Source organism: Sylvia atricapilla, chromosome 18, assembly GCF_009819655.1.
Source record: "Sylvia atricapilla isolate bSylAtr1 chromosome 18, bSylAtr1.pri, whole genome shotgun sequence".
In the NCBI taxonomy this organism is placed as follows: Eukaryota; Metazoa; Chordata; class Aves; order Passeriformes; family Sylviidae; genus Sylvia; species Sylvia atricapilla.
The window spans coordinates 1,542,477-1,570,196 of NC_089157.1; the positions used below are offsets into that span (position 1 = coordinate 1,542,477).

Below are 27,720 nucleotides of genomic sequence, written 5' to 3' on the forward strand. Positions count from 1 at the left end.
AGGAGAGGGACAGAGACAGGGAGAGAAAAAGGACAGCGTATCAAATCCAATGAACGAAATGAAGGGGAAAAAAATAGAAGGGAGGAAAAAAGGTGAAAACATTCAAGGAGAACAGCAGTAACAAGAACAATGGGACAGGAGAAAAGGAGAGAGAACAGTGCAGTAATATTATGGTGAGCAGAGACAGCTTTTCCAGACATTACGAGAGATGGGTGATGGCAGCTGCCCTGAGACCACGGCTGCTTCCACCCGGGGCCCTCCTTGGGGACAATCTCCCTCTCAGCAAACACAGCTGGTCATTCCTGGGGGCTGAGCACCATCTTCCCATTGGTGCTGCCAACTTCAACAGGACACTACTTGCTGCAAGGCTTCTACACACATGGTCCACGCTTTTGAGCTGCAGGACCTAATACTTGACACCTAAATCCACACCCAGAGGGCACAGAAATTAAAATAACCTGACTGGAGAGAAGCTGAGTGTCCTGTCCATGGAAGCTGCAGCTGAGCAGGATGGACATGGCTCAGGTCACTGTGCCAGACACAGGCTGAGGTGCCCCCAGTGTTCTGGCCAATGTCAAACCAGCTGGCCAGAGCACTGGGGTTGTACAGAGCAGGATCTGGCTTTTGCAGGCAGTAGGGGAGTGATTTCAGGGTGCACCTTCCGTGTAAGGAATGCCCAATGCGTACAATGGGATGAGGACCAGCACTACAGTCAAACAGCACACAGTGCAAAAATCCCAGGAAAGAGGCAAGCAAAAGAACATGCTGTCCTTGCCAGGGTTGTGTCCTGGGAATTGTATTCCTCTGCTATCAAGCTCAAGCATCAGATTTGTCCTGAAGATTTTGGCTGGGAAAAGAAATAGTCAGAATAAGATCTCCTGGAGGTTTTTGAGGCTTCTGTTTGAGGAGAAGAGCAAGAAACACACTCTGAAGGTTGTAATCAGAATAAACCCTTTCCCAGGCCACCTTCAGAGAGGGCAGGTTTAACAGACTGCAGAGGGAGGATATCATCCTGACTGATTTGTCTCGCAGTTTTGCCTTCTCTTTTTTGCCAGTTTCAGTCCTGATGCTGAGTCCAGCAGGGCTGAGGAGAGTTTGTCAATACCCTGCTCAACACATACAGCACCAGTTGGGATGTGTTGTTTCTTCCTAGAGGATGTAGTAAATCTGGATTTCCCCATTGTGCCCTGAACTCCTTTTTCCTGAGCCAAAGAGCAGCTTTGGACTCTATCTCAGACATCAGAGATTCTAATGGCACCAGAAATTTCCAGTAGTTTAGGAACTGAAACAAAGATTAAGCAGGGATTTACTGTCTTTCAACCTTGGACTAAAGCTCATAAATGAGTTTTTCATGCATTCGAATATGCATTAGTCCACCCCAGGCCGAGGCCAAGATATGCTGTTGTGAAATCATGATGTAATAAAAGTTAATGAGGCCTGCGTAGAGTTTAACCCAATTTGCAATCAGCTAAGACTAAGAAAAGGCTGGACTGTATTTCCTCAGTAATTTCAGTTCAGTGACCTCCCAAAGAATTTGTCTGGGGCTTGATCTCACCTCTCATTCCTCAAACTGAATCTTCATCCAAAGACTGTGCTTTAGGGAGACATCATGCAGCTTGTAGCAGCTCCCACATTACAGCCATGCTCCTGCTGGTGGGAGTTCTGCCACCAGCTCTGGTGAGCTCAGGTTTGAGTCTCCTCTGGATTATTCTATTGTTAAAAGAATGTTTTTTTTACAAGCCTGACTGTGGAGATGGATTTTAAATTGAGGTTACATAAAACAAATTTAATACTGAAGCAAAGATTAGCCAAGTTTTATTCCTCTTTTATGTTGTGATTCATGGTCTGCATTAGAAAAGCAAACACATTATGCTCATGATTTCGCTATCACAAAGGACCAGTCAAAACTCTGAATTAAACTAAATTTGGAGCTAGCTCTGAACTCTGTGGCTTGAGCTGACCTCCAGAGTAAATTGCAAAACTCTCTCCCTCTGAACAGATGCATCAAGGTGGTCTGGAGGCCTGCCTGGGGTCTCTTCCCTGCAGCATTGGCTCCCAGACCACGCAAGAGTCAGCAGCAGACAGCAGGGAATACAAGCCCAGGACATCTGGTACACACCTCTTTCATTACCAACTCGTGCAAGTCTTCCCCTAACAAAAATGCAGGTCAAGCCCTCCTCACCCTCCAACAGAGATTCTCACCATATGATAAGCTAGTGAGAGCTGAGAATCCACCTTGATTTGCATGGGATTGGTGAATCTGCAGGGGCTCTCGGGTCTCTCTCCACTGGTGGTGCCTGTCCACGCAAAGATGGCCGAGGGGCTGTGCTGGCCAGGGCTGATGGTCTTCATCTCCATCTCCAGTTCTGCTTCGAGCTCGGCCTCCTCCTTTGCCTCCTTGTTGCTCTCCTCCAAGTGCTTCATGAGCACCGCAATCACCACATTCACCAGGACAAACTGGGCTGTCAGCACAAAGGAGACGAAGTAGATCGGGGAAATGACGGTGTTGTAACAGGTGGACTCCTGGTCACAGTCACGCAGCGTGTCCTGGAAACAGTGGGGGAGTGATCACACAATCAACCAGGCTGGAAAAGACCCTGGAGATTGTCAAGTCAAACCTATCACCTAACACCAACTTATCAACTAAACCACAGCACTAAGAGATGGAGAGATATGAAGAGATTTCAGCATGCACCTGTCTGCAATGGGTTCTTCTTTCAGGAAGAAAACTGAGAAGATTTGGCAAATGTCACATCTAGAGCAGCAATACACTTGCTGAGAAAAACCTTAACATTTACCTTCATTATCCCATTCCAGTTGTCTCCTGTGGACACTCGGAAGAGGGTCAGGAAGGCCATCCCAAAGTTCCTGAACGTGGCGTGGCGTCCCAGCCCCTCGCAGGGGTGTGTGTCATCACACTCTGTGAGACCAAGCACAGCTGTGAGACCCCCACTCCCACACCATTCTCACCCCTCCCACTGGCACAGGAAGACTCACCGAGGTCTCCAAACAGCTCCACTCCAAGAGCTGCAAATATGAAAAACAACAACATGAAGAGAAGGCCCAGATTCCCAACCTGAAAAGAGAAAAAGAAATGGGGGGGAAAAACACAAAAAAAGAACATTCATTGATTTTTTTTCTTCTTTTTTTTTTTTTGTTCCAGACCTGTTTCTTGCTGTATTCTTTAATCCAAAACTTAAATTGCTTCAGGGCAAAAATGACCTCAGTGTGAGGACTCTATCTCAGTGCTTCGGGAGGGAAATGTGATTCTCTAATGACAGCAAAGATAAAATGATTAGCATTCCTGTGCAATAGGAAAGGAGCTGTGGGCCAAAGGAGCTCTGGTTTGATATGGCAGTGGGTTACCTGTGGCAGTGCTTGCATCACAGTGTCCAGGAGGGCCCTCATCCCCACAGCCATCTTCAGCAACTTCAGCACTGTGGAAAACACATTGGCAGTATAGTAACAGCAGCATTAGCAGAGAGGCACAAACTCAGTCCCTCTCCCAGGAACCACAGATTATAGGAAGAGAAATGTGAAATCTTGTCAAGTGTTCTCCATTAGCTGCTACAGTCCCTGGCCTTTTTACATCACTCCTTGTTGCCTGGATACTATCAAAATCTCGTGAATAACAGCATCACCTAGTCAGAGACTTGGAGAAAGCGTTATCACTCTGCCTGGCTCTTCCTTCCCCACTTTATCTGTGTTGGACTCATCTCTTTCCTCTGGTTATCATGAGCAGTTCCTTTCCCAGCCCTGGGGCTACTTTCCCACTTCCATAGGCTACCCACTTTCATACATGATTCACTGAGAAATGATTTACACATCTCTTCCAGAAGGTTGCATTTCCAATTGGAAGGGATCCAATCCACAGAAAACCCACTTTTTCCTCCTCTTGAGACACAGCAGCATTTAATTTCTCCTTCAGCTCCTTCTCTGCTTAGATGAGGGCTGTAACCGACACAATTATTCCTCAGAGCACAATACCCTTCAGGAGGGCCTGGCAGTACTTCATTAAGGGCCTGAGCACTCACATTTTACATCTTCATCATTTGGCCCTGACACCTCCCTGTTTTGAAAAATCAGGCCCTGAAGAAGTTGGCTCCCTGACTTGGGAATGTGTCTGAGAGGACAGATGGATACAGAGTGACGAGGCATGCTTTGTCACCAAGTGGTGTGATGTAAAGCCTCATGGGAATTTAAATGTATTAGATGTTCATCTTTTAATGCCAATGTACTCAAGCTTGTGTTCTCTAATCCCTGTTAGAGATGACTTCGATTTGGCTGGACCAATTTTCCCAGGTACATCTCTGGGAGTTACTGCCACAGCTACTTCTTAATTTCAAAGCTCTCAGCCTTCAAGTCCTCCTAAGGCAGAAACACACGGCCAGTTGGCTCAGCTTTTTGGCTCCTTGCAAGTATTTCCCCCCATTGTTCTTTTATTTGTTTACAGCCTGTTGATGCCAGAACTATGCACATCATGATGGGGATGTGCTCCAGGACTGTTTCCCAATGCTTAACTCTCTCCTGGGGCTGACCATGGACCCCAAACACGAGTCAATTCTGCTTTATCCCTCTCACCTCGGGCAATCCTGAGAACCCTCATGATCCGGATAATCGTAGGGTTAATTGGTAGTGAAGCGTTCACCTCGATCTCTTCCAAAGTGATGCCCATGATAGACAGCAGCACAATTGCCAGATCTAATTGGTTCCATCTGGAGACAACACAAAGTGAAGTTTAACATGTACTAAGAAGCTGGCAACGGGAGGCAGCTTGTTTCACACGAATTCCAGTCATTTCCATGGTTTGAGCGCTCAAATGAATCTGCAGTATTTTTCTGAGGGTATTATACAAAAGCAGTGATGCTATGAAATCATTATAACTAATGCATTTCATTAGAAACCCAGCCAATTCCAAAGATATCCTTGACTGAGGGGAAAAAGGAGCAAAAGCTGGGCAGTTTTCTACCCAGAGGCTCCAAACCTAAGGAGAACACTGTGTTGTCTGTCCAGCCACTTCTAGACATGACACCCATGGACCTCAATGTGAGATCTGCCCCAGAGAGAACAGAACCCCATGTCCAGTCCTTGCAAAAAAGTTGTGTTGGGTGAAGGAAAGACCCCAAGGATTTGTGCCAGCCTGGAGAGAGGGGTAATTCCAGCTCAAACACACAAAATGTGGGGACAGGGATTTAACCATCCACTGTGTGCTGAAGGGCTCATGTGAAGGCCTGCTTAGTGCCCTGTTCCTGGTATTAACACTGAGGAAGGCAAAAATGGGAGAAAGATCCACCAAGAACATAAAATTTGTCTTTGTGAGGTAAGAGAGTGAAAATCTAGATAAAGACACAATGTCATCCACTGCTCCTCATCTGCATAAAAGAGAGGTCCTTTCTTTCATGTTCACTCAGGAGTAGATTTTTTCTCTTGACATAAATTTTGTCACTTCAGCAGGTTCTCTTGATTATATGGACATGCAACTGGTGTGAGAAGAGAATTGGCTGCTTGGTGATGATCTGTCCCTGCTTCATTTGCTCCCAAGAGCCAAAACGGTGCAATCCCACTCCTTGTCCTGCACAATCCATCCTCTAGCTTACATCCCAAGCCTCCACCTACCCAGCCTTCAACCTGTCACACCAAAAAGCCATCATACATAATATCACACTCACACCGTGGGCCAGAGCATGGGAATTCAGGACATGGAATGTGGCAGCTCTCTGCAGAGCCTGCTGCTGGCCCTGTGGTCACAACACATCTTTTGTTACCTGTCTTGGAAGAAGCGTCGGAACCCGAAGGCAATAAGCTTGAAAACAGATTCCAGGACAAAGATAACAGTGAAGATGTAATTGCAAATCTTCAGGGCTTCGTCAAGAACCTGGGACGCAAACATGGGACTGGGGTTAGATGTTAGTTCTACAGAGGGGCTTTGCTGCCTCCAAACCTGACTGTTATGTCATCACTTACCCATTACAGTTAAAAGTCTTCAAACATCGGCTCTTTCTGATGACAAACGGGCCAGGGAAAAGTCCCAAAGGGATTCACAGAGTGCACTTGCTGCCTGGTCATAAAATCCCAGGAGGGGCTGACACAGGCCCAAGGCACAATTCATCCCCCTAGCAGCAGCACAGCCCCAGCTGGGATTGCTGGGGTGCACAGAAAGGGCTGCTGCGTTTGCTGGTCTCAGCAGCACAAGACCTCTTTTACCTTTGTCAGAGAGCTGAATTTCATCCTAATTGTTCGTCTGTGCAAGTGCTGGCCAAATGGCTCATTGGTGCCAGCCTGCCATTACTCCTCACCTTGAGCATTTGGCAAGGAGTGCGACAGACGGATGACATGCCAAGAGAAGCAAGTGCCTTGCATTTTCCTCTGCCCCCCTTCCCTCTGCAGAAGTCAGTCTGGTCTTTAATCCAAGTGCATCTGGGCTGGGACAACTCTTGCACAGTCAGGCATTGAGCTACATCAGAAGTGATTTAATCCCCAAAAGCCTCACTTATGAAGGAACACTATGGTAGCAGCATCCTTCATGGCCTCTTAAGTAATGTGCACTGAATTTCTCCCTGCTGGCAAATACGGTAACAACAATGTCCAGAGCAGTGTTAGGGAACAGGGGAGATGTGCCCACAGACCAAACCCAAAATTTACTGATCCCTGAGTGGGAGAAATCATAGCAGAAAGAGTTTAATTCATGCACTCTGCCTTTGTCCTACAGTTTAGCTTCAAGCATCCATGGACAAAAATCACCACATCTGCCCAAGAAGCACAAGGCCAGCTGCTGAAGGAAGCTGTGGCTCTGAGCAAGCCTCCCTGCCATACTACAGGGCACTTCAGCTCTGCAGCAAATGAGCACATTTAGCTGGCAGAAGCATATTTTGCCCAGCAGCTCTTTACTCAAACCACCTCTCTGCTGCACACTGCAGCATTCCTGCCTCTCCAGGAGCTGCAGCATCTCCATCTGGGGTCTCATCCCCAGGGCATTCTGATATATCCAAAACCAACCTCTTTCAGCACCAAGAAATTATTGGTGCTGAAACTAGTTTGGATATAAATCTCTTTGGTACATTAGGCTTCAAATATCTTCAGGATCCCAGCCATCCATCACTGAGACCAGAGGGATTTCCAGGCCCCGATTCAGCAGGACTCAAGCATGTGTATGATTCTGACCATGCTGTCATCCCAGCACAACCCAAGCTTGGACTTACTACCCCAGACACTGCATACCAGAGGCCTAGAGAAAAAAAAGTTATTTTCTTAAAGAAAATTAAAAACAAACACCTTCCCAACATTTTTATAATACAAGAGAAAATGCAGCTGCAAAGTGACTGCGGTAAGACACGCTCTAGAGTGACTCCAGCCCAGGCTTCTTTGCCAACAACCTTTTTCATCATCAAATGACTGAACCATGCAATGAGCCTTCCAGGGTATTTATAGGTGACCTGGACAGAAAAAATAAATTGGGCTTGTTCCCTTTCACTTTTGGCTTATGATAGACTGGAGAATATTCCACCCCTGCCGTTGTTTGCATGTTAATTGTTTGTGGGTTTTTTTATATTAAGTATTCAAGTTCGGTCTAATTTTAAAGAATTTTTCCTCCTATTGTGTGTTATATTTATTCATTCTGAAAGTCATTAATAAAAGTAAGTACAAGTTATGTGGTAAAGGCAGCTATTTTCATTTCATTCTTATGCACAAAAGACTTGACATCTCAGGACAGGCTGTTTTTATTTTCACAGTATGACAAAGACCAAGGAACTTAAGCACACTAATATATGAATATGCATTTTAAAGACCAGCGTGGAATCCAGTTCCTGTAAAAACTAGATCCTATGGGACACTGGGGAAACTGCAAAAAAACCCCGTTTTCCAAATGCTTCTATTTTTCTCCCTCTTTTTTGGAGGGAGGGGTGGGGGAAGGGGGTTGGGAGGAGAGGGTGAGTGTGAAACCTAAGAAAAATGGAAGATATCAATGCTGATCTAATCTAATAAAGCAAGCAAACCCACTCCCAGTCTCATTTTCAAAGCAAGTCAGTTTGCACTTAACTAGAAGGGAAAGGTGCAATCGGATCCATGTACCAAAAGCCCAGGATTGAGCTGGGAGCCAGTTGTAGGATGGCACACTCCACTGGCAAAAAGGTGGACATCAGGCAGCAAATCTGGCCTTAACCTGCCCCAGAGCACATCCCAGCACAGCTCTGCCTGTGCCCCTGCCAGCCCCCAGTGCTGTCCCAGTACCTTGGGCTGCTGGTAGTGCTCCATGGCCATGGTGATGACGTTGAGGCCGATGACGCCGGTGATGAACAGATCCAGGTAGTGGCTGGTGCACATCTGGTGAATCAGGAGGCGGAAGCGGGAGTAATCCGAGTAGTAGGGCTTACACTGAGCTTCTGCAGCAGGGAGGAGAGCGAGAGGCAAATCAAGGGATTTCTCTGCGTCTTTCTCAAGTCAACGCACCCTCACTCTCCAACTCCAGGGATGATAAATTCTAGACCAATCATAGAAACATGCTGTCTTTTTTATCTCCTTTTTTCCTTGCTGGCATGTTACCGTTTTTAATGCACAGCAGGGCTCCCATCATCTTACATCCATTAAATATCTTCAGTGGGACATGCTCTATACTCAGCCTTGTGGCATCAGGGATAAGGTGAGCTGGCACTAGTGTGCTGCTAAAAATCATTTTGTGCTGTAGGAAAATTTAAGTTAAATTTAAATTGAAACAACAATTTTTGTTTCTGCTGATCTTAGAAGTCCCCAGAGCATCTGAAAACCCAATTAAGGATCAGATGCTGGGAACAGATTTTACTAACAATTGGCTAAAAGCACAGGCCATTGAGTTTGTGGTGATTGTTGTAAGAGAAGGAGTGCAAACATATTATGTTCTTTGCAATAAACTGTAGAGACAACAGAATTCAACACTTTGGCTGTCAGATAAATGGTCCATGAAAATACCAAGGAAAACTGATCAATGAACGTTAGTGATCAGAAGGTAACAATCCTCCATTTAGACAAGATTATCAATGTGCAGATTTCTCTGTCCAGCTAAGTCCCATGTTCAGCTGCTTCGGGGATGACACATGGACTTTACACCCCAAACATTCCTAGAGATAAACTCATTTATTCACCTAATCTCTAATGAGGAAATACCAAGGCTGAGTATATAATTCAGTACAATTTTCAAGAAGGCATTATAATGCAGATTGAAGTGAAAAGGGCTATCTTGAAGATGTCAGAGTACAATATTACCCTCATAATTAGATGATCAACTGGTTATGAAAAGTATTGAGCTGTAAGAATTGCATGGTTGATATTTAGTGCTCCAGAGCAAATGTACAGTTTGACATATCAGCCCAAGAAAAAAAACTTTGGGCAAGAATGATGCCAGGAAGCACAGGTTTGGGTTGCCCTAGGTGAAAATTAATTTTAGAAGATTATATTTTGCCTGGAAATAGAGTTCATTTTGTCAATATCCAATGACATTGCAATCAAATTCATAGATTTAATGGTTTCATGTGCTCCTTGCTTCATAGCAGGATCCTGAAAAATCAGTTTTGCTTTTTGCCATAGAGACAGACCTTTCCCTTCCAGTTCAGGGACCAAAGGGAAAAAAACACTCAGCAGTTTTATTCTGTAGGGGTTTGGAAGGACCAAAATTCTGTTGCAGTGTCATCAAATGAAAGGCAGTATTAATACTCACTTTCTGATCTGCAGTGGGCTTTAGGTGATCTGCATCTGAGTGCTAAAGCACAGTATTGACGAAAAGGTCTATAAAATTAATTTTCGTGCTGAATCTATTGAGTGCTTATGAAAAAAAAGCAGACTAGTAGTTGCTGACTCACTCATAAGACTTTGTCAGATATCTCAGAATCTGCATAAATCTCCATAAAGTCAAGATATCTCGATCACATTATGCTAAATTATGAGTAGCAAATTAACTAAAATGTTTGAATACAATTAGGTTAGGAATAGGACCTATTTTAATGAACCAACTTATCATCTCAGAAAGAAACACCATCGTAATTGGATCACTTACTTATTCTACATTTATGTATAATTCACATTCAAAAAGAAAAATGTCAATGCTTCTACCTTTCCTACAATGGATTTACTTATGAATAATTACACTGGAATTCAATTTTATTTCTCAGTTTTGACTGACAGGTAATTCCAAATCCTACAGAATAGCACCAATGCTGTTAGAACAGAGAGAGGATTTAGAGACAGGTTGTAAATGTTCCCTGTGCAGGGCTCCTGCACCTGGATTAGCCAGTGCATGACCTTATAAGCAGGGTTGCTAATTGTTCAGATATCTGCAGAGGCTTTTCCTCTCCCAAATCTGTTCACCTTTCCCAGCACACAGGTTTCCACAGCCAAACCTCTCCGGATGCTGCTCTCACAGATGCCCCTTGCAGCCTTCGAAAATTCCCAGTGATAAATGTTCCATCCTTCCCTGTTAACTCTTTTCAGAAGGGAATTGGCAACCCGTGCTTACAAATCATGTCACCACTCCCTTCCCCGGTGTCCCCGTGCCAGCCATGCATCTTGGTGCCATATGGATGCTCCCCTGGGATGACCCCACACACAGGCTAACATGCTGCCTGAGGGCTAGGGGTAAATCCCCACTGTGTCCAGGCGGGCAGGGAACTTTCTGAACAGATAAACCAGTTTTTACCACTGTGAAAATACCATTTCTTTACCTTGACCCTGCAGAGTCTTGCAGAAAATTTGGGGATAGACCCAATATAATTCCCCCTGTGCAAAGCCCGTGCCCCCTATGACACAGTCCCATTTGTAATTATTGCAATAAAGAACTTAACAATACCAACATCTTGGGAAATACAGACATCTGTTAAACTCTGGGTGGTGAACTTCACAACTAACACAACACCACATTACTGTACTGTTACAATACACTGTATCAAGAACAACAAGAGCTCTGGGTTAGTCTTGGTTATTATTAGATAGGTTAATGTGGCTTCCAGGCACACATGGCATTAAAGAAAGGAGAAGAAGAGCAAACCAATAAAGAGGAATTGGCAGAATGAGAAAAGATGAGGAAATACAGCAAAAGCCCATATGAGACATAAGGCTGGTAAACAGGGTGTAAATCAAGCTGCTTCACCAGGGCTGGGGGCCAAGACAGAGGGAGAAGTGGGTCAAATATGGAGATCATTACACAGGATAAACTTGGCTCAGGCAGTGGATCCTGAGAAATCTCCTCCTAACCCAGGTAGGAAGGGGATGTTGCAGCCAGCTGGGAGGTGGTCTGAGCAAGTCCCACCTGCCCCTTCATCCTGGGTGATGGTGGTCCAAGGAGACCGACTGTGCTGGCCAGGGGAGCAGTGCCTGGGACAGGGTGCCCTTGGCTTTAACTCCTCATTTCCTATGGGCTCTCAACCCAGGTTGTGCCCCAAGCCTGAGTACAAAACACTTGGCATCAAACTGTAGGATTATAATTAATCCCCTTGACAAAGGCTGGGAACTCACCACTGTTTTCTTGGTTGGAAAGGAAATTACCATTGCTGTTGCAGGATAAACATTTCCCATTCCTAATCCCTAACTTTTCCCAGGCCAGGTGCCCTTGGGGTTCAGTGATCCCAGACTGGGTTTTACTAAACCCTGAACTGCACTTGTCCGATGGCTGTGGGATGTCACCTGTGAAACACTGCCAGTGCCCAGCAGAGCAGCACTGGACACCTCTGCTTTTGCTGGGCAGTGCCACTCCCAGCTCCCAGAGTGTCCCAGGGCTCAGCTGGTCTCTGCCAGCACAGCAGGGACTGGGACTGGGGACCCTTTCTTCCCATTAACTGCATTTTTTGGGGGGGGAATCAAGCTGGGCATGCAGCTCCAAAATATCTCCGAGGAGAATCTGCCTCCAAATATAGCCCTGTCAAGAGAGAAATTGCCACTTTCCCCGAGGTGACTTCGAGCCAGAGGTGCGTGGGCACAGGAAATTGGAATTCACAAGAGTGGGACAATTCCATTACTGTCTCCTTCAGCTTCTTCCTTCTCCTGTAATAAGGGAATTAACTCCTTTGCAAGTTTGAGTATCTGGAGGACACTGGCAAACCAGTGAGCGATGAGCCCATGATGCAGCTGGATTTACAAAATATATCAAGAATATTATTAGGTTAAAAAGTAGTTTGCACTGAAGGAACTTGTTTTATTTAAACACAGTTTTACTTGGCTTTTATTGTACTGAATGGATTTATTTAAAAAAAAAAAAAAAAAAGTGAAATGGAAAATGATAAATTATTTCCACTGTGAAGGTTCCAGTTGTGATAGAATGTAGACTTGGAGGAAAAAAAAATTATAAAATATCTCACTAAACAGCAGACAGCAGCCCACACACACACACACACACACACACACACTTCCATCTTGTCTTCACAGAAAGAGAAAAGAAGCCCTCTGAAAGTGCAGAGATGTGGGCAAGCTTTGGGTCACAACTCCAGATTCCTCACTGAACCACAGAAGTTCATTTACTGCACCCAGGGACTGATTTCTTAAATTTCCAACAGTCGGGTTCAGAAAAAAACCCTTTCTAATTCCTCACGTTGGTGCCGGAAGAGGAGCATGGCACATTCACTATCACTGGATCCAAAGAAAAGACAAGAAAAGGAAACACAAAGCACAAAACCTGACAATTGTACACATTTTAAGGGCAAACACTAAGAAACTTTCTGAGCCTGCACGGGATAACAGAGGGGTTTGGAATGAGTTCAGTGCCTTAAAGATAACATAAAATAGGACAGCCTTGATGCAACTCCGTAGGACCAGGAGAGGAGTCACAATCAAGCAAAAAGAAGAAAAAATAACCAGATCACCAAACCCAGTGAGAGCCCCTCCCTCGCACTGCCTCCCTTTCACAGGAGAGGCCAGAGGGCAAGAGCAGCAGGAAAGACAGCAAAGAAATAGAAATATCAGGAATGGCAATGGGAAGGAGATTCAGGATTTATTAAAGCATGTTGGGATAACTTCCAACAAGGCCTTAGAAATACATGGTAGAACCTCTGTCTCCTTGAGTTATCTCTGCAGTGAAAGCCAATTTTTATTTAATCAAACCTCCCTGCAATCTAAGAGAGATGGATGGAGCACTGCTCCCATCTCAAGCAGTGGGAGCCTGTGCACGGGTTAGAATTTTAATAGTACAGTTTTCATAGTGTATTATTTTTGTTGAAAATTACAGCTATATTTGTTTCTATGTTGGTGCCTCTTTAAATATTCAAGCTAATATTCTTAAGTTGTGAATCAAACAAAATGCTTGCCAGATCAAAGCTTCTCCTAAAAATAAAAAGAGCAAGGGATGGATTTGCAGCCCTGAGCATCATGTTGAGAAGGGGGGCTGGGAAATGGAGGTGTGAGTGAGCTGTGGGTCAAAAGGGACAGCTCAGACCCCATTAGTGTTGAGGCCAGCTGGTCCATCTCCACCAGGACCTGGAAAGGCTTTGGGGCAGTATTCTTATTTCTTTTAATTTACAAGATGCTTCATGGATTGAGAAACTCTTAATCAACACATAGAATTTACACACTGGGCAGCACAATGACTAAATCCCATGTCTATAGTGGGGGTTGGTTGAGCTCCCTGTGGAAACACTAAGGCTCTGCCCTATACTGAATTTTACCCCACTGAAAAAAATACTCCCTGGAGCACGATGTTTGTGGAGCAATAAGCAAGGACTGAAGAAATTATGAAATATTCTCCCTAAGCCTTTGAAAGACACACACCTACAAATTATTCAGACTCCTAAGCTGGTGGCTGGAAAGCTCAAGTCAACAATAGAGGATCCATTTCACAGTCCAGTCATTATTCTCTTAAAAAAAAAAAAAAAAAAAAAAAAAAGCTAAAAAAAAAAATAAAAGGGAAAATAAAAAGACATGAAAAGTCTGACAGTGTCTTAATGAAAACCAGAGTTAAAAAAAACCAAACTGAATAACGTAAGATGATCGAGGAGTAAATTAAGGGTTTGCAAGTGTCAGTGCTGAGGCAGGTCTGCAGACCTGCAGCCCAGGATGAGATGCGTGTGCCATGGAGGAAGCGAACGAGCTTTGCACCATACACATGGTTTAGTGGGATGCCTCAGCTGTGGTGGCCAACCGTTAGTGACACAGCACTGCCATTCAGGGATGAGACGTGCCGCTTCCCAGTACCTTGCACTGCACTGGCTGAACTCTCCATTAATACATCATCCAGCATTAGATCTAAAAGAACGAAACGGCATTAATCACCCGGCAGGACGTACAGCAAGACTACCCAGCCCCATCGCAGGCTCCTACGGCTCTCAGGCTCTCCGTTGCCTCTACCAGGAGTGTTTCCTTGTGGGATCCTTGTGCCTTGTGGAGGGTGGGCTCAGGCATACATGAAAAACGAAGGGCTCTTGTGCTTCTCCCACGGGCACAGGTGGAAGCCCAAGACATCCCCAAGAATTCCCCTGTCGGTGATGAGGAAGACACTGCTGAAGGACAATCTGGGACACTTCCTGCTGGGACAGCAATACCTCACAGTGATCACTCCTGCACCTGCCCACATCTCAATCTCACACGCTTCCCTGGTTTTCAGGTACCTGATTGGATAAATGCATTGGAAGAGTCTACAACCAAAGGTGACCGTGCCACCAGTCAGGTGCCAATGTCTGTATTTGACACCCCTAAGCTGGTTTGGGCATCTGGGGTCACCCAGGAAGCCCAGCTGAAAGAAACCCCCCTGCAGCTGCTGGCACAGTTCCAGCCCTAGTCTTAGTTTCATCTGCAAGTTCCCACTTGCAGAACAAAGTTAAACAATGACATCTGTTGCCTCCAAGGGCAAAGCTGGACACGGTCAATTAAAACCAATTTCACTGAGCATGGATTGGGAAAACTCTTCTGAAGCGTTTTGGAGGACTTCATACTTTGCTCTTTAAAGGTTTTTATGGCAATTGAATACTCAGCAATATTTGATCCTCAGTGAAATAGCTGTTTATTGCCTCTTTAATTAGGCATTTCATAGCACTGAATGAATAACTGTATCTGCAAGGATGGTTTGTGATTCCTTCCCACTGGGAAATTGCCCAGACTTACATCTTTTCTTCATCTAGTTCCTCTAGCATTATAAATACAGTAATTAATAATAACTAAACATCTATTTTTCTTCTACAGAAATGTCTGCATTCCAAACCTGCAACTTTAAATAGCAATCATTCTCTCCAGCCTTTAACATCCTTTTCTAACTCATCAGTCTGAAACTGTGCTCGGGAACTTGGACTAAGCAAAAGAGCTTTCTAGGCATTTTCTTGAGGGGGGAAAAAAAAACACCAACAAAAAACCCAGCAACAAAAAAAACTCTTTTCATCTGTATCCCACTTAACTGAGAACAGTCTAATGTGCTCTCCAGTGCTCTTGAGGGAAGCCTCCTACTTTACATTGGCCAGTGAAGGAACCAGGCTCTCAGCAAAAACTCAAGTTTGATGGCCAGAGGCTGGTGTGACACATCCTAGTGGTTATCAAATCTGTGAAGCTCACAGGACTGAAAGATGTGCCCAAAGAAAATGGTTGGGTAAATGCTGAACTGAGAGAGGCAGAGGCAGCACTGTGGTAACGTGGTTCCGTGGTGAAGCCTGTAACAACTATTGAACACCTCTTAGGTTGTTAAAAAACAGAACAGACTTAACAACACCAGCTTTGGGATAAAGCACCTGATCAGATAGCCTCTTAAACAGTCCTGAAGTCTGTCAAAGATAGAGAAGTGAAAGGGGACAGGGAGAGAGCAGGAGGAGGACTGACCAGGGAGAGAAAGTGCAAGGCCATAGACAGGAAGGACAACGGAGAAAGTTCAGTCAGAAGAGAAGGCATGCAAGAAGAAGAGCACCTCCAACCTGTGGCCTCTGGCTACCTTATTTCTGACGTATTCAACTACATTAAAATGGAAAGAGACTAAGAGACAAATGTCAGCTTGGAGACTTGGCAGAGTGGGGGTCTTTCTTGTTTCACCTGTAGAGCCTCTTCTAGGCAGGGCTGCACACTTGCACATCTAGCTGGGAGTTGGGTTCAATTTGCATCAGCATTACTTTGTCTAGTTAGTTACTCTCCTTGTCTGGTGGGTTTTTTCCTTCTAATCTGTATTTCTCAAGCAAATGCATTGACATGTTTCTCTATGGAGTTTTAAAGCATTACTAGAATGAGATAGCTCCATTATTTTATTACATTCTTGAATAGCAGTGGTGCTACTGTGCCAATAAATAAACCTGCTTGATAAATGGGACAGGTAACATCACTGTGGCATTACAAGACTGTAATAAACCAAATAGTGAATCCAGTTATCAGCAGCAGCGCTCGTGACTGAGATTTATAATGCCATCCAGCGCTACTGATCTTTGCAGTTGTCACTATTTGTGTAACGCTGAGCTCTGTTATCCAAGAAGCTCCAGGCTTGATTATTATTATTATTATTATTATTTAATTTAAATAACCCCCAGTGGAAAGGTCATTGCAAATCATGCAGCCATTAAAGAGGCTTTCTTGGCTCCTTGTTCAGCCTAAAATGACACTATTTCCTTCATGCAAATTCTATAGCTGGACATGCTTTTGGGAGAAGAATTATCACCAGACACGAGGCAGGGGAGGGGAGGAAGGAGGGGATTGTGTGGAAAGTCAAGCAGGACTCAGAAAGATGTGGAAAGACTACCGACCAGCCATCTGTTTCTCCTTACTCCTTCTCTTTTTCTCCAGCCGGCGGAGCCTCTTCTCTTCCCGCCTCTTGGCCTCTTCCTCCTCCTGGTGCTGCCGACACTTGTGGAAATTCTCCACCACCACCCCAACAAACATGTTGAGGACAAAGAAGGCCACAATCAGCAAGAAGGAAATGAAGTAGAGGAGCATCCACGGATTGTAGTTCATGACTGGCTGCAAAATGGAGGAAGGAAAATTTCAACTGAAGCTCAAAAAGAAGAATGGGAACAAATTGATACAGCTGTGCCATCCACAGAACTCACAGCCCTTTCAGGCAGCTCAGGCTGCTCTGCTCTTCCTGAAAATTAGGGCTTTCTGAGACATCTTAACTGAATACTCCTAAAATGTGTGTTGAGGACAGGAACACCACCTCTCCTCTGCGAAAAGAACAGCAGCATCCTTTGCAGCCATTGCAAGTCCCTCACTGCAAAGCTCTGCCTACACAAAGCACTTCTTTTCTCCTGAAATGACCAAGCTGCTTAAAAAGTCAAACCATCCTTTGCACTTCTAACAAGAGTTACACCTGTCATGTTGCAAAATCTGTAGGAAAAGCGGTGAGTACAAATACAGACTTTTAGTGTCCTCATCACATCCCACAACTTGGATTAAGCACCACTCTGGATCCTAATCCCATAACCCCATTTGACTGTGGAAGCCCACAGTACTTTGCAAAAGAAGAGCTCAAATGTGTGACCTTTGACAAGTCATTTGTGAGAGCTCTGCTGCAGCCTGTACCTGCTGGTCGACTCCCACAGCATCCAAGCCATCGTACATGATATCCACCCACCCGTCCTTGGAGGCCAGGACAAAGAGAGACATCAGGGCCTAGAAGTGCATGGGAAAAAAGTTAGGCACAGTTGGCACTAAACCTCTTTTACTTGTAACATCTTACTCCTCTTTGCCCTTTCCTGCCTGAGGAATGTCATTACCGGTCTGATAATGGGACACTTTGATGACCAAGATTTCTCTTGGCAGCAAAACCTATCTATGCCAATGCCTGGTTCTGCAATGAGCAGTAATTCAGGAACCACAGTTCTGAAGACATAAGCGATTTCATTTCCACCCTCTGGGTCTCTACTGCTCCCAACTAATTAGTTCTTACCACAGTGCTAAAAAAAGGCTGCATTGCAGAGATGGCTGAAAATGTCCGTCTCTATTAGACAAGCCCTTCTGCAAGATATATTTGGTTTGTTATGTAGCAGTGAAGCAATTAAGTGCTCCATGAAGCCACATATGCTTGTTCTGTTCCAAAAAGAAGTGTATGCCTGCTTGGAAACACTGCCTTTGGGATTTACAGAGACACAATGCTATGTGTGTGAACTGAATATTTACTGTGGCTGGCAGTGCCCTGTAAGAAAATCCCGTGGGATAATAAGCCACAGGTTTCAAGTCAAGGAGGTAAAGGAGCAAAGAAGCAGATTACCATTCTATTAATACCTGGCCGAGATTATCAAAATTATACTTGTGCCGGACCCATTTGTAGCTGGCTTCTGTACAATCCGATTTATTTGTGATGTTTCTGGTGTCCTCCCCCTGGCAGACGAAAAACTTGCCTTTGAAAAGCTGCAAAACATGCAAAGAGAGGAAGTGTCCACAGGATTTCTACGCAGGTGATGGGCATTTCTCTGGGGCTCTCTGCACAGCCCACGCCAACCAGAGCTGTTGAGGGAACTGACCTCATTCATGCAGTTTATTAGGAGTGGGCAGCCTGTGTAATATGCACCTAATTAGCAAATGCATGGTTTCACATCGTTTAGGACACCCACCTCGTGCATTAAGCTGTCTGGTTCAGTGATCTGAGACTCGCCTAAAGGCCTTTGCTCCTGAGTTTTTGGCTCAAAAGTAGCCCCAACCAATAGCCCAGACCAGCTAATGGCTTCTTACCACATGGAGAACAACTCTGGTGACTCTCAGCCCAGTAAACAACAAATGAAGTGTAACAGGGGGCCTCTGTCAGCAGAGAAATGTGGCAGTGAAGAGGCCCAGTGATGGACTAATCTCTGCTCACAGAGGTCACAAGGGGACACTTCAGAGGGGAGACGAGCCCCTGGGGGTGATGTTTGTGTTGAATCAAGACTGCTGTCAGTGCTGCTCTGCTCTCTGATCCTGGGTGCTGTGCCCCAGCTGTCACAAAGCTCTGTAGTCTTCAGGTCACTGAAAATACTCCCTGTGCACAGCCCAGCCACTGCTGGGTACCTGATCCTGAGCTTATTTTCTTTCTGGGGAGATGCAATTCCTGGAGAGTCAGCTCCTGATATATACCTGCATGAGAAATAGGAGCCTCCATGTGCTTAATTCTAGACCTGGTGCTTCCCACACATGGAACAGAAAGTGGCAGGGGATGATTACTGCTTCAGAGAGAGTGATTGATGCTAGCAGGATGGATGTTATCAAAGCCCAGGAGACAGCCAACAAATCTACTTTTATTTGCTGACAGAAGCTATTGACATTACTGTTGGGAAGGGGGGAAAATGGCAACTTGCTCTCTAGGCTCCTTAAAGCACTACCTGGGTATAGCAAGAAGAAACACTGACAGGGGGTTTGATCTGTTGTTCTAGATAAATAACAGTAGAAATAACAGTGAAGAAGATAAACCCACACATTACTCCATGGGTTTCCTTCAGAAATCAACAGCAGGAAGATGGTCTCTAGGCATGCAAAATTAATCACTGCACAACACAATCACAGAATTTTTGGATGCAAGAAGTATTCCCTGATCTTTCCATGGAGAAACAGACTGGGGAGATATAGTCTTCACAGAGAAAAGTTTTAATTAAGCAGGAAGGTAAATAACTGGTTTTAGTATATTGTCTGTAAATACAGCTTCTCCAGAAGCTGGACTGTAATGCCACTCAGGGGGGAGCAGAAACAGTGCTCCTGACAGGGTTTGGAAATACAAAGCCCAATTTGCAAAAACACTGATCCCTGTCAGTACTTCACAGTTTGGCACTTCTGAAAGGAAAAGACCCAGTGTTTCCTACTGGACTTGCTTTATCCACCTATTTCTTGTATTTTATTAATGACAATTCACACATGGGCAGCTCTACAACCAAAACAGTTTTGCAAAGAGGACACACTGTTAGAAACTGCAATGTCTGGATTTTAATAGCATTAAAAACCTCTAGTTTGATCCCCAGCTTATATTTAAAGGGAAAAGCTAACTGTAACTTTGAGAGATCATCTTTTTATAGAAAATAGCTCTGGCCTCATCTTACACCTAATTAGACATAAATATTAACTGAGAGTTTTGCATCCTGAATACAGGATCAGTCTTGCTTGTATCTACCACTGAATCACATCAATAGTCATGACAATTTGAAGTAAAGCTGCAAGTCACCAGGGAAAGCATTGCAATTAGCAGGGATGAAATTCAAAGAGCATACTGCAAGTTTTGTAGTCTGGCATAAATTTTCTCATGTCTGAGTGTTAGGTTGTTTTATGGGATATACTTAGTTTTATGAATCTGTTTAATATAATAGATGGGTGCTGTTATGCTGTAATGCTAAACCAATCTAGCTGCTGAGGTGGTTATGGATGGCATGATTTTCTTCCCTGTTTATTTTCAATGCTGTATTTATTATTTAGGCAGTATATTAGTGTAAAATATTATATAGGACACCCTTCCAAAACAAAGCCAAATAGAGTTGCTTTCCACAAGACGGCTGTGACAGATCAGATAAACTTCAGAAAGAAGTAAATGTTATGTCAGAATATTTATATGAAGCAATCTCTTCTTCCCAGGTAATGAGAAACCAATTGCATTGGATACTGCCACTTTTCCCTTGGGCTCCTGCACTCCTGGGACTGAGGAGAGCTGGCAGGAAACAGACTCAGAAATCTTTGTTTCTGCAAGCTTTCAGTTACACAAACTGTCAGAATCTGAATGAATCTCCAGTTCAAGGTCTCTCTGGAGTTTACAAGCCAGTGATTTCAGCTTCGAGTTTCAAATTGCCCATCAGTTTGTAACTAGAAAAAAAGATGAAGAGGAGATCATAGAATCATGGAATGGGTTGGATTGAAAGGGACCTTTATAGGTCACCTGGTCCAACTCCCTGCAGTGAGCATGGACACCCCATCCACCCTGACATCAGTTCAAGTTCAGAGAGGTTTACACTGTGCCATGTGTACAGACAAGCTGACTTGGGGCAATCTGGGGCTTGTTACACTTTCAAGTAAAGTGCTAAGGCTTACAGAGGACTCACCTGAACTCCCAGGATCCCAAAGATTATGAAAAAGGCACAGCAGATGACCACAATGTTCCCAATGGGTTTCAAGGATGACATGAGGGTCTCCACCACCAGCTTCAGTCCTTGGGCTCGACTAATGACTCTGTAGGGGCGAGTAATCACAAAAGCTGTTAGTCCTGTTCCTGCCCAGTTTTGCCTCAATCTAGAAGATATGAAGAACATAGCATTAGAAAATTTTATAGAATGACAAGTTACTCAAAAACCATGATGGAAAAAGCACTTTTGGAAGACTGACCTGTAAAGTTATAGAGGTCTTGGAGGGAAGGGTCTCTGCCTAATACGTGCAGCTTTGCATAAATAAAGAGGAGGAGAATAAAACATATGAGGAGCCAAGCCAGAAAATTCAGCTGTTTTGCTTGGGCCATCCACAGACTGTAGCCTGTAGCCTGTCTAGGACTATAAAGAGAGGGCTTCCCACTGTCCTTTCCTATACAGATTTAGGCAAGACACCTGATTTCCCTGTCTCATTCCATGAAATGGAGTTGCCACTCTTACACATCTCCCTGCACATCTGCAGCAATTACAGAATCACAGAATGGTTTGGGTTGGAAGGGACCTTTGGAGGCCATCTATTCCAACCCCCTGCAATGAGCAGAGACTCTTCCTACTCCATCAGGTTGCTCAGTAGCCCTTGATATTTCCAAGGATGGGGCATCTGTCACCTCTCTGGGCAACCTGTACCAGTGTTTTCACCACTTTAATCTTAAAAAAAATAATCTGTTGTGTCCTTACAGTGCTTCTGTGTACAGAGACCTGAGCTACCCCTCAGGCTATCACAATTTCTACTATATACCCACTGTACAGCCTCAGCTCTAAAACAGTACTGTCCTCCAGGTGAAACTTCACTGGCAGGATCAGAAGCATCTAACCTAATTTCTGTAGCTCCTCTCTGTCTGGTATCACACAGAATTTCATAACAGAAGATTACATCATATCAGAAAGTTGAAGAAGAATAATGTGGAGTTCATGACTGAAGAAATAAAAAAAAAGAAAAAAAAAAGAGTGGAAACCATACTGTATTCTCAAGGTTAATGTTGCAAAGAAAGGACAAGTCTTGTGTGATTTAGAGAAACCATCTCACCATGCTGGGAAAGATGAATGAGATATTCAGCCTCACTGACCTGAAGGTGGGGACCAAGAAAGGCATTTGAAGAGGTTACATGCCTCCCTCCTCTTGATGCCAACTGGAATTAAGCATTTCTCTAGCTTTGTAAATCAGTTTGTACTGATGCCATAGAAACTGCTTTCACGAGTCAGAAGCAGTTACATGCTGTGAAAGTCAGAGGAGGGAAGTGCCTGTGTGTTGCTGGGTGCTGCTGGTGACTCCTTTGAACACTTGTCTCTCAAATGTGCCCCAAACCTCCCCACGTTCTAGTTTCTGCCTGAGTCTCTCTTTTGCCACGGGAGTCCTCTCACCACCTCTCCCATTTCTCCCCAAGTCTGGCTCCAGCACCTGAAGCACTGTTGGAGTTTTGCTGCCTGGACAGGGTCCAAGTTCTCCTCTACTCCTTCTCCCAGGCATGGTGTTTACAGCAGAGATCCCCATGGACACGTTCACACAGGTCATGTGTGTCCTCATCTGGGACCACAGCAAACCTGCACCTTCCCTCTCCTGCCCCAGGGCCTGAAGGTTGAGTGACCTGTAGTGCTCAATGCATGGCCACCAGCTCTTACTGAAACTGTTGGGTTTAAACCACATCCTGAAAAGCTGAAGCTTTTTTCTTTTTCCTTTTTTTTTTTTTTTCTTTTTTCAGTTAAATATTTACTCAAAATGTCAAGGGTAACTCATCAGTTATCACTTTCAGAAAGAAACAGATGGTGGTATTTTTATCTGCTCTCTTACCAGTGAAACACAAAGAGCAGATGCTGCTATTCCTCACACTGGGCATTTCTGCCAGCTGGGTGCTGTGGTTCCCTGTTTCAGACTCCTCAGTTTTCTTGACACTCAGATCTGGATATTTTAGGGAAGGAGCAGAAGGCTGCACACCTCATGAGCAGTGAGGGGACTGATCAGTGTGGGCTGCCAAAGCTGCCCACAGGGATTAGCCCAGCCTGGAGACCTTGCTGTGGCTGCCATGGGGCTGGGAGCTGAGCCCAGCCCAGCAAACAGGGGCTGAGGAGCAGCTCAGTGTGCCCAACTCAATGAGCCTGGTAATGCAGCCTAACAGGCCACCTCTGAGTGCACAGAGTGAGCCTTGGGCTGGACAGGCTGAGGCTGGACAACTCTTCCAGCTCCTCATGTGCACAGGAGAACTCCATACCCCTCACATTCCTCACACAGTCCTGGGTGAAACACACCTACCAAACTACAGATGGGAAACTGAGGCACTGGAGGGCAGGCCTCGTTTCAGAGGTAGGGAGTCAACTCAATTCCAATTATTTCCATGTAAATTAGGTCCTTTGGTGCCTTTAGAGATCTGACTTTAGGGATCATGGACTTCTATCCACTGTCATGCACGATGGAACCAAAGTCAAGTTTTCTAAACTGAAAGTCTGTGGTCTGAACTACTGGAGCATCCTTAAGTTTTGGGGAATAAGGAAGGAATTTAGTCTCCAGAGTTAAAAGTCGATAATTTTCTCCAACAGTTATTATGAAATGCTGTTCTAGAAATAATAAAGTGATTTCCCCTGTGAGGTACTATTTCATATCCAGCTGAGAGGGAAAATAGGAGGTTACTTGTCTGACTTTGCAAAATCATGTGCATGTTGAGGAAAAAAAGGCTGAAAACCAGCAGCATTTGGCTGCTTTAAGCATTTTGATCAACCAGGGAATTCCTCAAATTAGAGTGCATTAGGGTAAAAGCTGCCACCAGTTTAGCTCCACGCCAGTGCTGTTTTCAGCACTACAGGGAGAAAAGACTTTGAAAAGATTTTGAAAAATAATAGTTCTCACTAATGAAAACCTTTAGACCTGGGAGGTGCCTCAGACTAAGGGTGTGATCCAACACTCAGGCAAGTCCGTGCGAAGATTCCTGATATTCTCCCAAGAGTCTGACAGTTCTTTAGGAGGTGTCAATGAAATTCTCAGCTTTTACAGATTATTAGTACCACCTCCAATATGTCAATATACAGCATCCCCACACCTCATCAGTATTGCCAAGGCCCTGCTGCTATCAGGCTTGTGAAATCTTATAATCTGACCCACACCCCTGCAATTTATGGCTGAAGGATGCTGCCAATTTGGAGCCCTGCAGCTGTGCAAGAAAAGGAGACCTGACGAGGTTCCATTCGGCACAATTCCAGTCTGCATTACACATGTGACAAACAGGGAAATTGAAATGAGACATTCTTTCTTCTTTATTTTGATGTGAAGAAAGGTTAATCTCTCTAATTCCCCCTGGTTCTTCTGGTCTGAGGATTCCCAACGCCGCTGAACCCCTGGTGTGAGATGCTTCAAACCCACTGCCAACATCATCCCAGTTGGATCCATTACCATCATTAAGCCTTCCTGATGAGAACTCTCAGAAGAAGTAGCAGCACTTAGATGAAGCAAGAGATCAACATTAATGAAACCTTCCTCCATAGATTAAAAGAAAATTAGCAAAGGTGATAATATGATAGATAGAAGAGTTATGAAATGACTATTAGACAACGATAGTATAAAAGTGAATAATTTATCTGTGTGCTTTAGAAGTCAAAGCCCAGGCTCCGTAGAGAGTAAAACAGCTCAGAAGTCCACCTACATTAAATCTGAATACATTTTCAGTTTTGATTTCTCTCGTATTTTAAGCTATAATACTTGATCCCAACAACAGCAGGCTGAATGTGTTAGGAAGGAATGTTATTGTATAAGCAATGCCTTTACTGGCTGAAACATCAGAGGGTCAGGGAAACATCTTTAAATGTCATTCCACTGTGAATTTATTTTTGGAATTCTGGTCATAAAGCTGGGCTTGAATCTTCATGGATTCAGTTTGGAGGCTGATTATCAAAAATGCAATCAAAACCCTATGATTTGCATACAGGCTTTTTTAATGCCTAGGCAGAAGACAGAAGTGTGTGGGGTTTTGTGTGCTGCATAAAGCAATGGGGTGAGAAAATCAGAGACAGAATGAGGGAGATCATTTGCAAGAATCCCCCTTCCAGGCCATCCAGTGGGAAAACCAACACAGAGATGACGAGGGTTGTCTCTGCCTTCAAGCTGAGCATAACACACACAGCTTTTTAGCTTGGCTTCTCACTGAGGTGTCCTCCTACACCCCTGTCCTGGAGTGTCCTCAGAAAGGAGGACAGGAGGAGACAGGTTTGCTCCTCTGTGCTATGAGTGGTGCATTTGCTTTGGTCTCCGCCTTACACTTTCCTGGAGAAGAAAAACTGGCTTAGCCTCCTCGAGAGACTTCAGCAGACACGGTAACTGAAGTCACGGTGTGCAGAGACCTCAGGTCACCTGTCCCAGCTGTCACCCCACCTGGATGCAGCTACACATCCCAGGCTCTGCAGTGAGGATGTGATCCCTGAGCCAAACACAGCAAAGGCAGCGAGGGCAGCTGTGGGCAGAGGCTGATCAGAGCAGCCCAGATGTGTGGCACCGAGGCAGATGGGCTCCACAGGCAGAGATTTATGACTTACTGAAAAGCCCCCAGTTTGACGGCTGCCTTTTCATTTCCTACAAATCTAATAATTGTAGAACAGAACTGATTCTGAACATATTTAAGGAATGGGCTTGTTGCTGCGGTTTTTTACATTTCCTCTGTAGTAGAAAGCAGCATGTTGGCTGAAAATGTGCACTTACTCTCTTGAAAAAACAAATCAAATACCAACAGAAATGCAGTAGCAGTGGAAGAGCCTAATCCCACACATGCTTCAGATGGCAGGTCTTCCTTCAGCCTGTTGTTACTGAGTTACTGAGTGGATTATTCCCCACAACTGCAGATTATTCATGCACAGAGGTGAGTACAGAGGAAGGCTCCAGTTAAAAAAGACCCAAGACCTGGCCAGACAGCCCTATAGACCTACAAAGAAGAATACAGGGCTTCGACCAGGTCAGACAGGTGACTCCAGCAGAGATCAGCACAAGCCAAATGTCTCTCTTTAAATGTGATTTAACCATGGAATATCAAAAGAAGAACTTGCATTCCCCAGTTCAGAGAAGAGAAATCAAACCTTCTTTTATCCTGAGCCATCTAGATTATTTCATAGGTTTTCTTAACATAAGTCAAAAATCAGCAAAAATAGAGGAGCAGAGCAGATCTAGCCAACCAACAACTGGGCAGAAACTACCCAGAAACAGCAGGAGATACCAGGGGACACACAAAGAGAGAAGAGCCTGAATTGGAGTCACATAGGAATACAGTCTACTTACGTGGGGAGGGAGCTGAACTACCCCAATGGTACCAGCTTTCCAGATAAAAATGATTAAAAGCAGTTCACATCCTAAAACTCACCAGGCACAACACACATATACAGACCAATTTAACAGAATGTCCTTAATAGTTGTTGAGAATATTTCAAAGATATGTACAGGCATGCCCATTGTTATTTAGACTTATTATTCACATGAGTAGTAAAACAACATTCTCTATCAGAAGCAAGGTCCTGTTTTTCTGTTCTGAAAGAAAAAATCCTGACTCAAAGCGAACCTTTTTATGGAGGAAGCAGCAGTGAGATATGACAGGCACACAAAGATGCTTTGAGGAGGAAGGTTTATTAGCTGCTGCATAACAGGAGCAGCAACAATGGTATTAAAGAGGAACTGCATTTAGCATGAAGAGAAAGCTTCATGCCTTGGGGTACAGGTCACAAACAGATGCCTCTTTAGAAGAGGTTGGTCTTGGGCAGGTTCTTATCAGAGTGAAGCCTGTCCCTGGAGCATGGGATACTGCCTGCTGGCAGAGTTGGGGGGCCAAATTAGTGGAACAGTTATTTTCATCTTGTCTGGGTCATTTTCAAAGTAAATGTTTCTCTAAAATTAATGGGGAGCTGGGAAAGAAATCTTCTTTGCATTCTATGTTAAGCAACAGTTAAGTCTCTGCTTCCTTAAAAATGATCTACCACCTGCTACTAATTTCCCTCTTTGTTACGAAAGCCATTGAGTGCCTGAAGGAAAGGGGGAGAAGAAGCTGTTAAGCTGCACTTTACACAGAGCAAATGAGAACACAAATAGCAGGGGATGTGTGTTTTAATGAGCAAAAGAGGCATTGATCAGTTTCCTATTGCACTTGGGGCTGGTCCCAAAACACAGCCAGGGTCCAGAGCTCTCAGTTCAGCAGGACCCGCAGAGCTGCAGGAGGCCGGGATGACACCGCTGACAGACGCTGTGCCCTTGTCTAACTGCCCCTTCCCTTGCATGAATGCTCAGCCCTACCTTTGACACACACATCCTACAGCCTTTAGGTCTTCCTCTGCCTCTACTTACCTCAAGGGCCGCAGTGTCCTCAGCAGCCTCAGAACACGCAGCATCCCCAGGATTTTCGTGCCGCTGTCTGACACCATCGAGACCAGGATGTCGATGACAGAGATGAGCACCAGAACCCCATCCAGCACATTCCAGCTGCTCTTCAAGTAGGCTTTCTCCCCAAAACACAAGCCTAGTGCCACCACCTGCCCAGACACCAAGTTACAACAAATTATGACTGTAACATCCAACATGTTTGTTGCAGTTAGCAACCTGCTGAGAATGTTATTTACAGACACCAGTCTGTGAGTCTACTTGCTTCCCAGTACACAACCTTAATTAGACAAATCAGCAAAGTGTTCTATGGAAAGAATTATGAAAATACTGCTGCAGAAACATCCCAGGTTGTCCCTTACAGCTGATGTACTTTTAATGCAGATAAAC

The 27,720-nt window shown here is 44.6% G+C and overlaps 1 protein-coding gene across 3 annotated transcripts in view; it reads right to left on the reverse strand.

Annotated features, from left to right (window-relative positions):
- Positions 1–27,720, reverse strand: part of CACNA1G (calcium voltage-gated channel subunit alpha1 G) — a 143,004-nt gene that overhangs the window by 13,876 nt on the left and 101,408 nt on the right. The window contains exons 22-34 of one of the 3 annotated variants that reach the window (XM_066331921.1): positions 27,298–27,482; positions 20,898–21,024; positions 18,133–18,258; positions 17,431–17,520; positions 16,656–16,869; positions 14,143–14,193; positions 8,230–8,381; positions 5,766–5,875; positions 4,582–4,715; positions 3,367–3,437; positions 2,998–3,076; positions 2,799–2,920; positions 2,203–2,547 (exon numbers count right to left, since the gene is read on the reverse strand). In XM_066331921.1, coding sequence (XP_066188018.1) covers positions 2,203–2,547; positions 2,799–2,920; positions 2,998–3,076; positions 3,367–3,437; positions 4,582–4,715; positions 5,766–5,875; positions 8,230–8,381; positions 14,143–14,193; positions 16,656–16,869; positions 17,431–17,520; positions 18,133–18,258; positions 20,898–21,024; positions 27,298–27,482 — 1,806 coding nt within the window. The remainder of the gene's footprint in view (positions 1–2,202; positions 2,548–2,798; positions 2,921–2,997; positions 3,077–3,366; positions 3,438–4,581; positions 4,716–5,765; positions 5,876–8,229; positions 8,382–14,142; positions 14,194–16,655; positions 16,870–17,430; positions 17,521–18,132; positions 18,259–20,897; positions 21,025–27,297; positions 27,483–27,720) is intronic. The other 2 variants (XM_066331922.1, XM_066331923.1) reach the window with 2 other exon arrangements.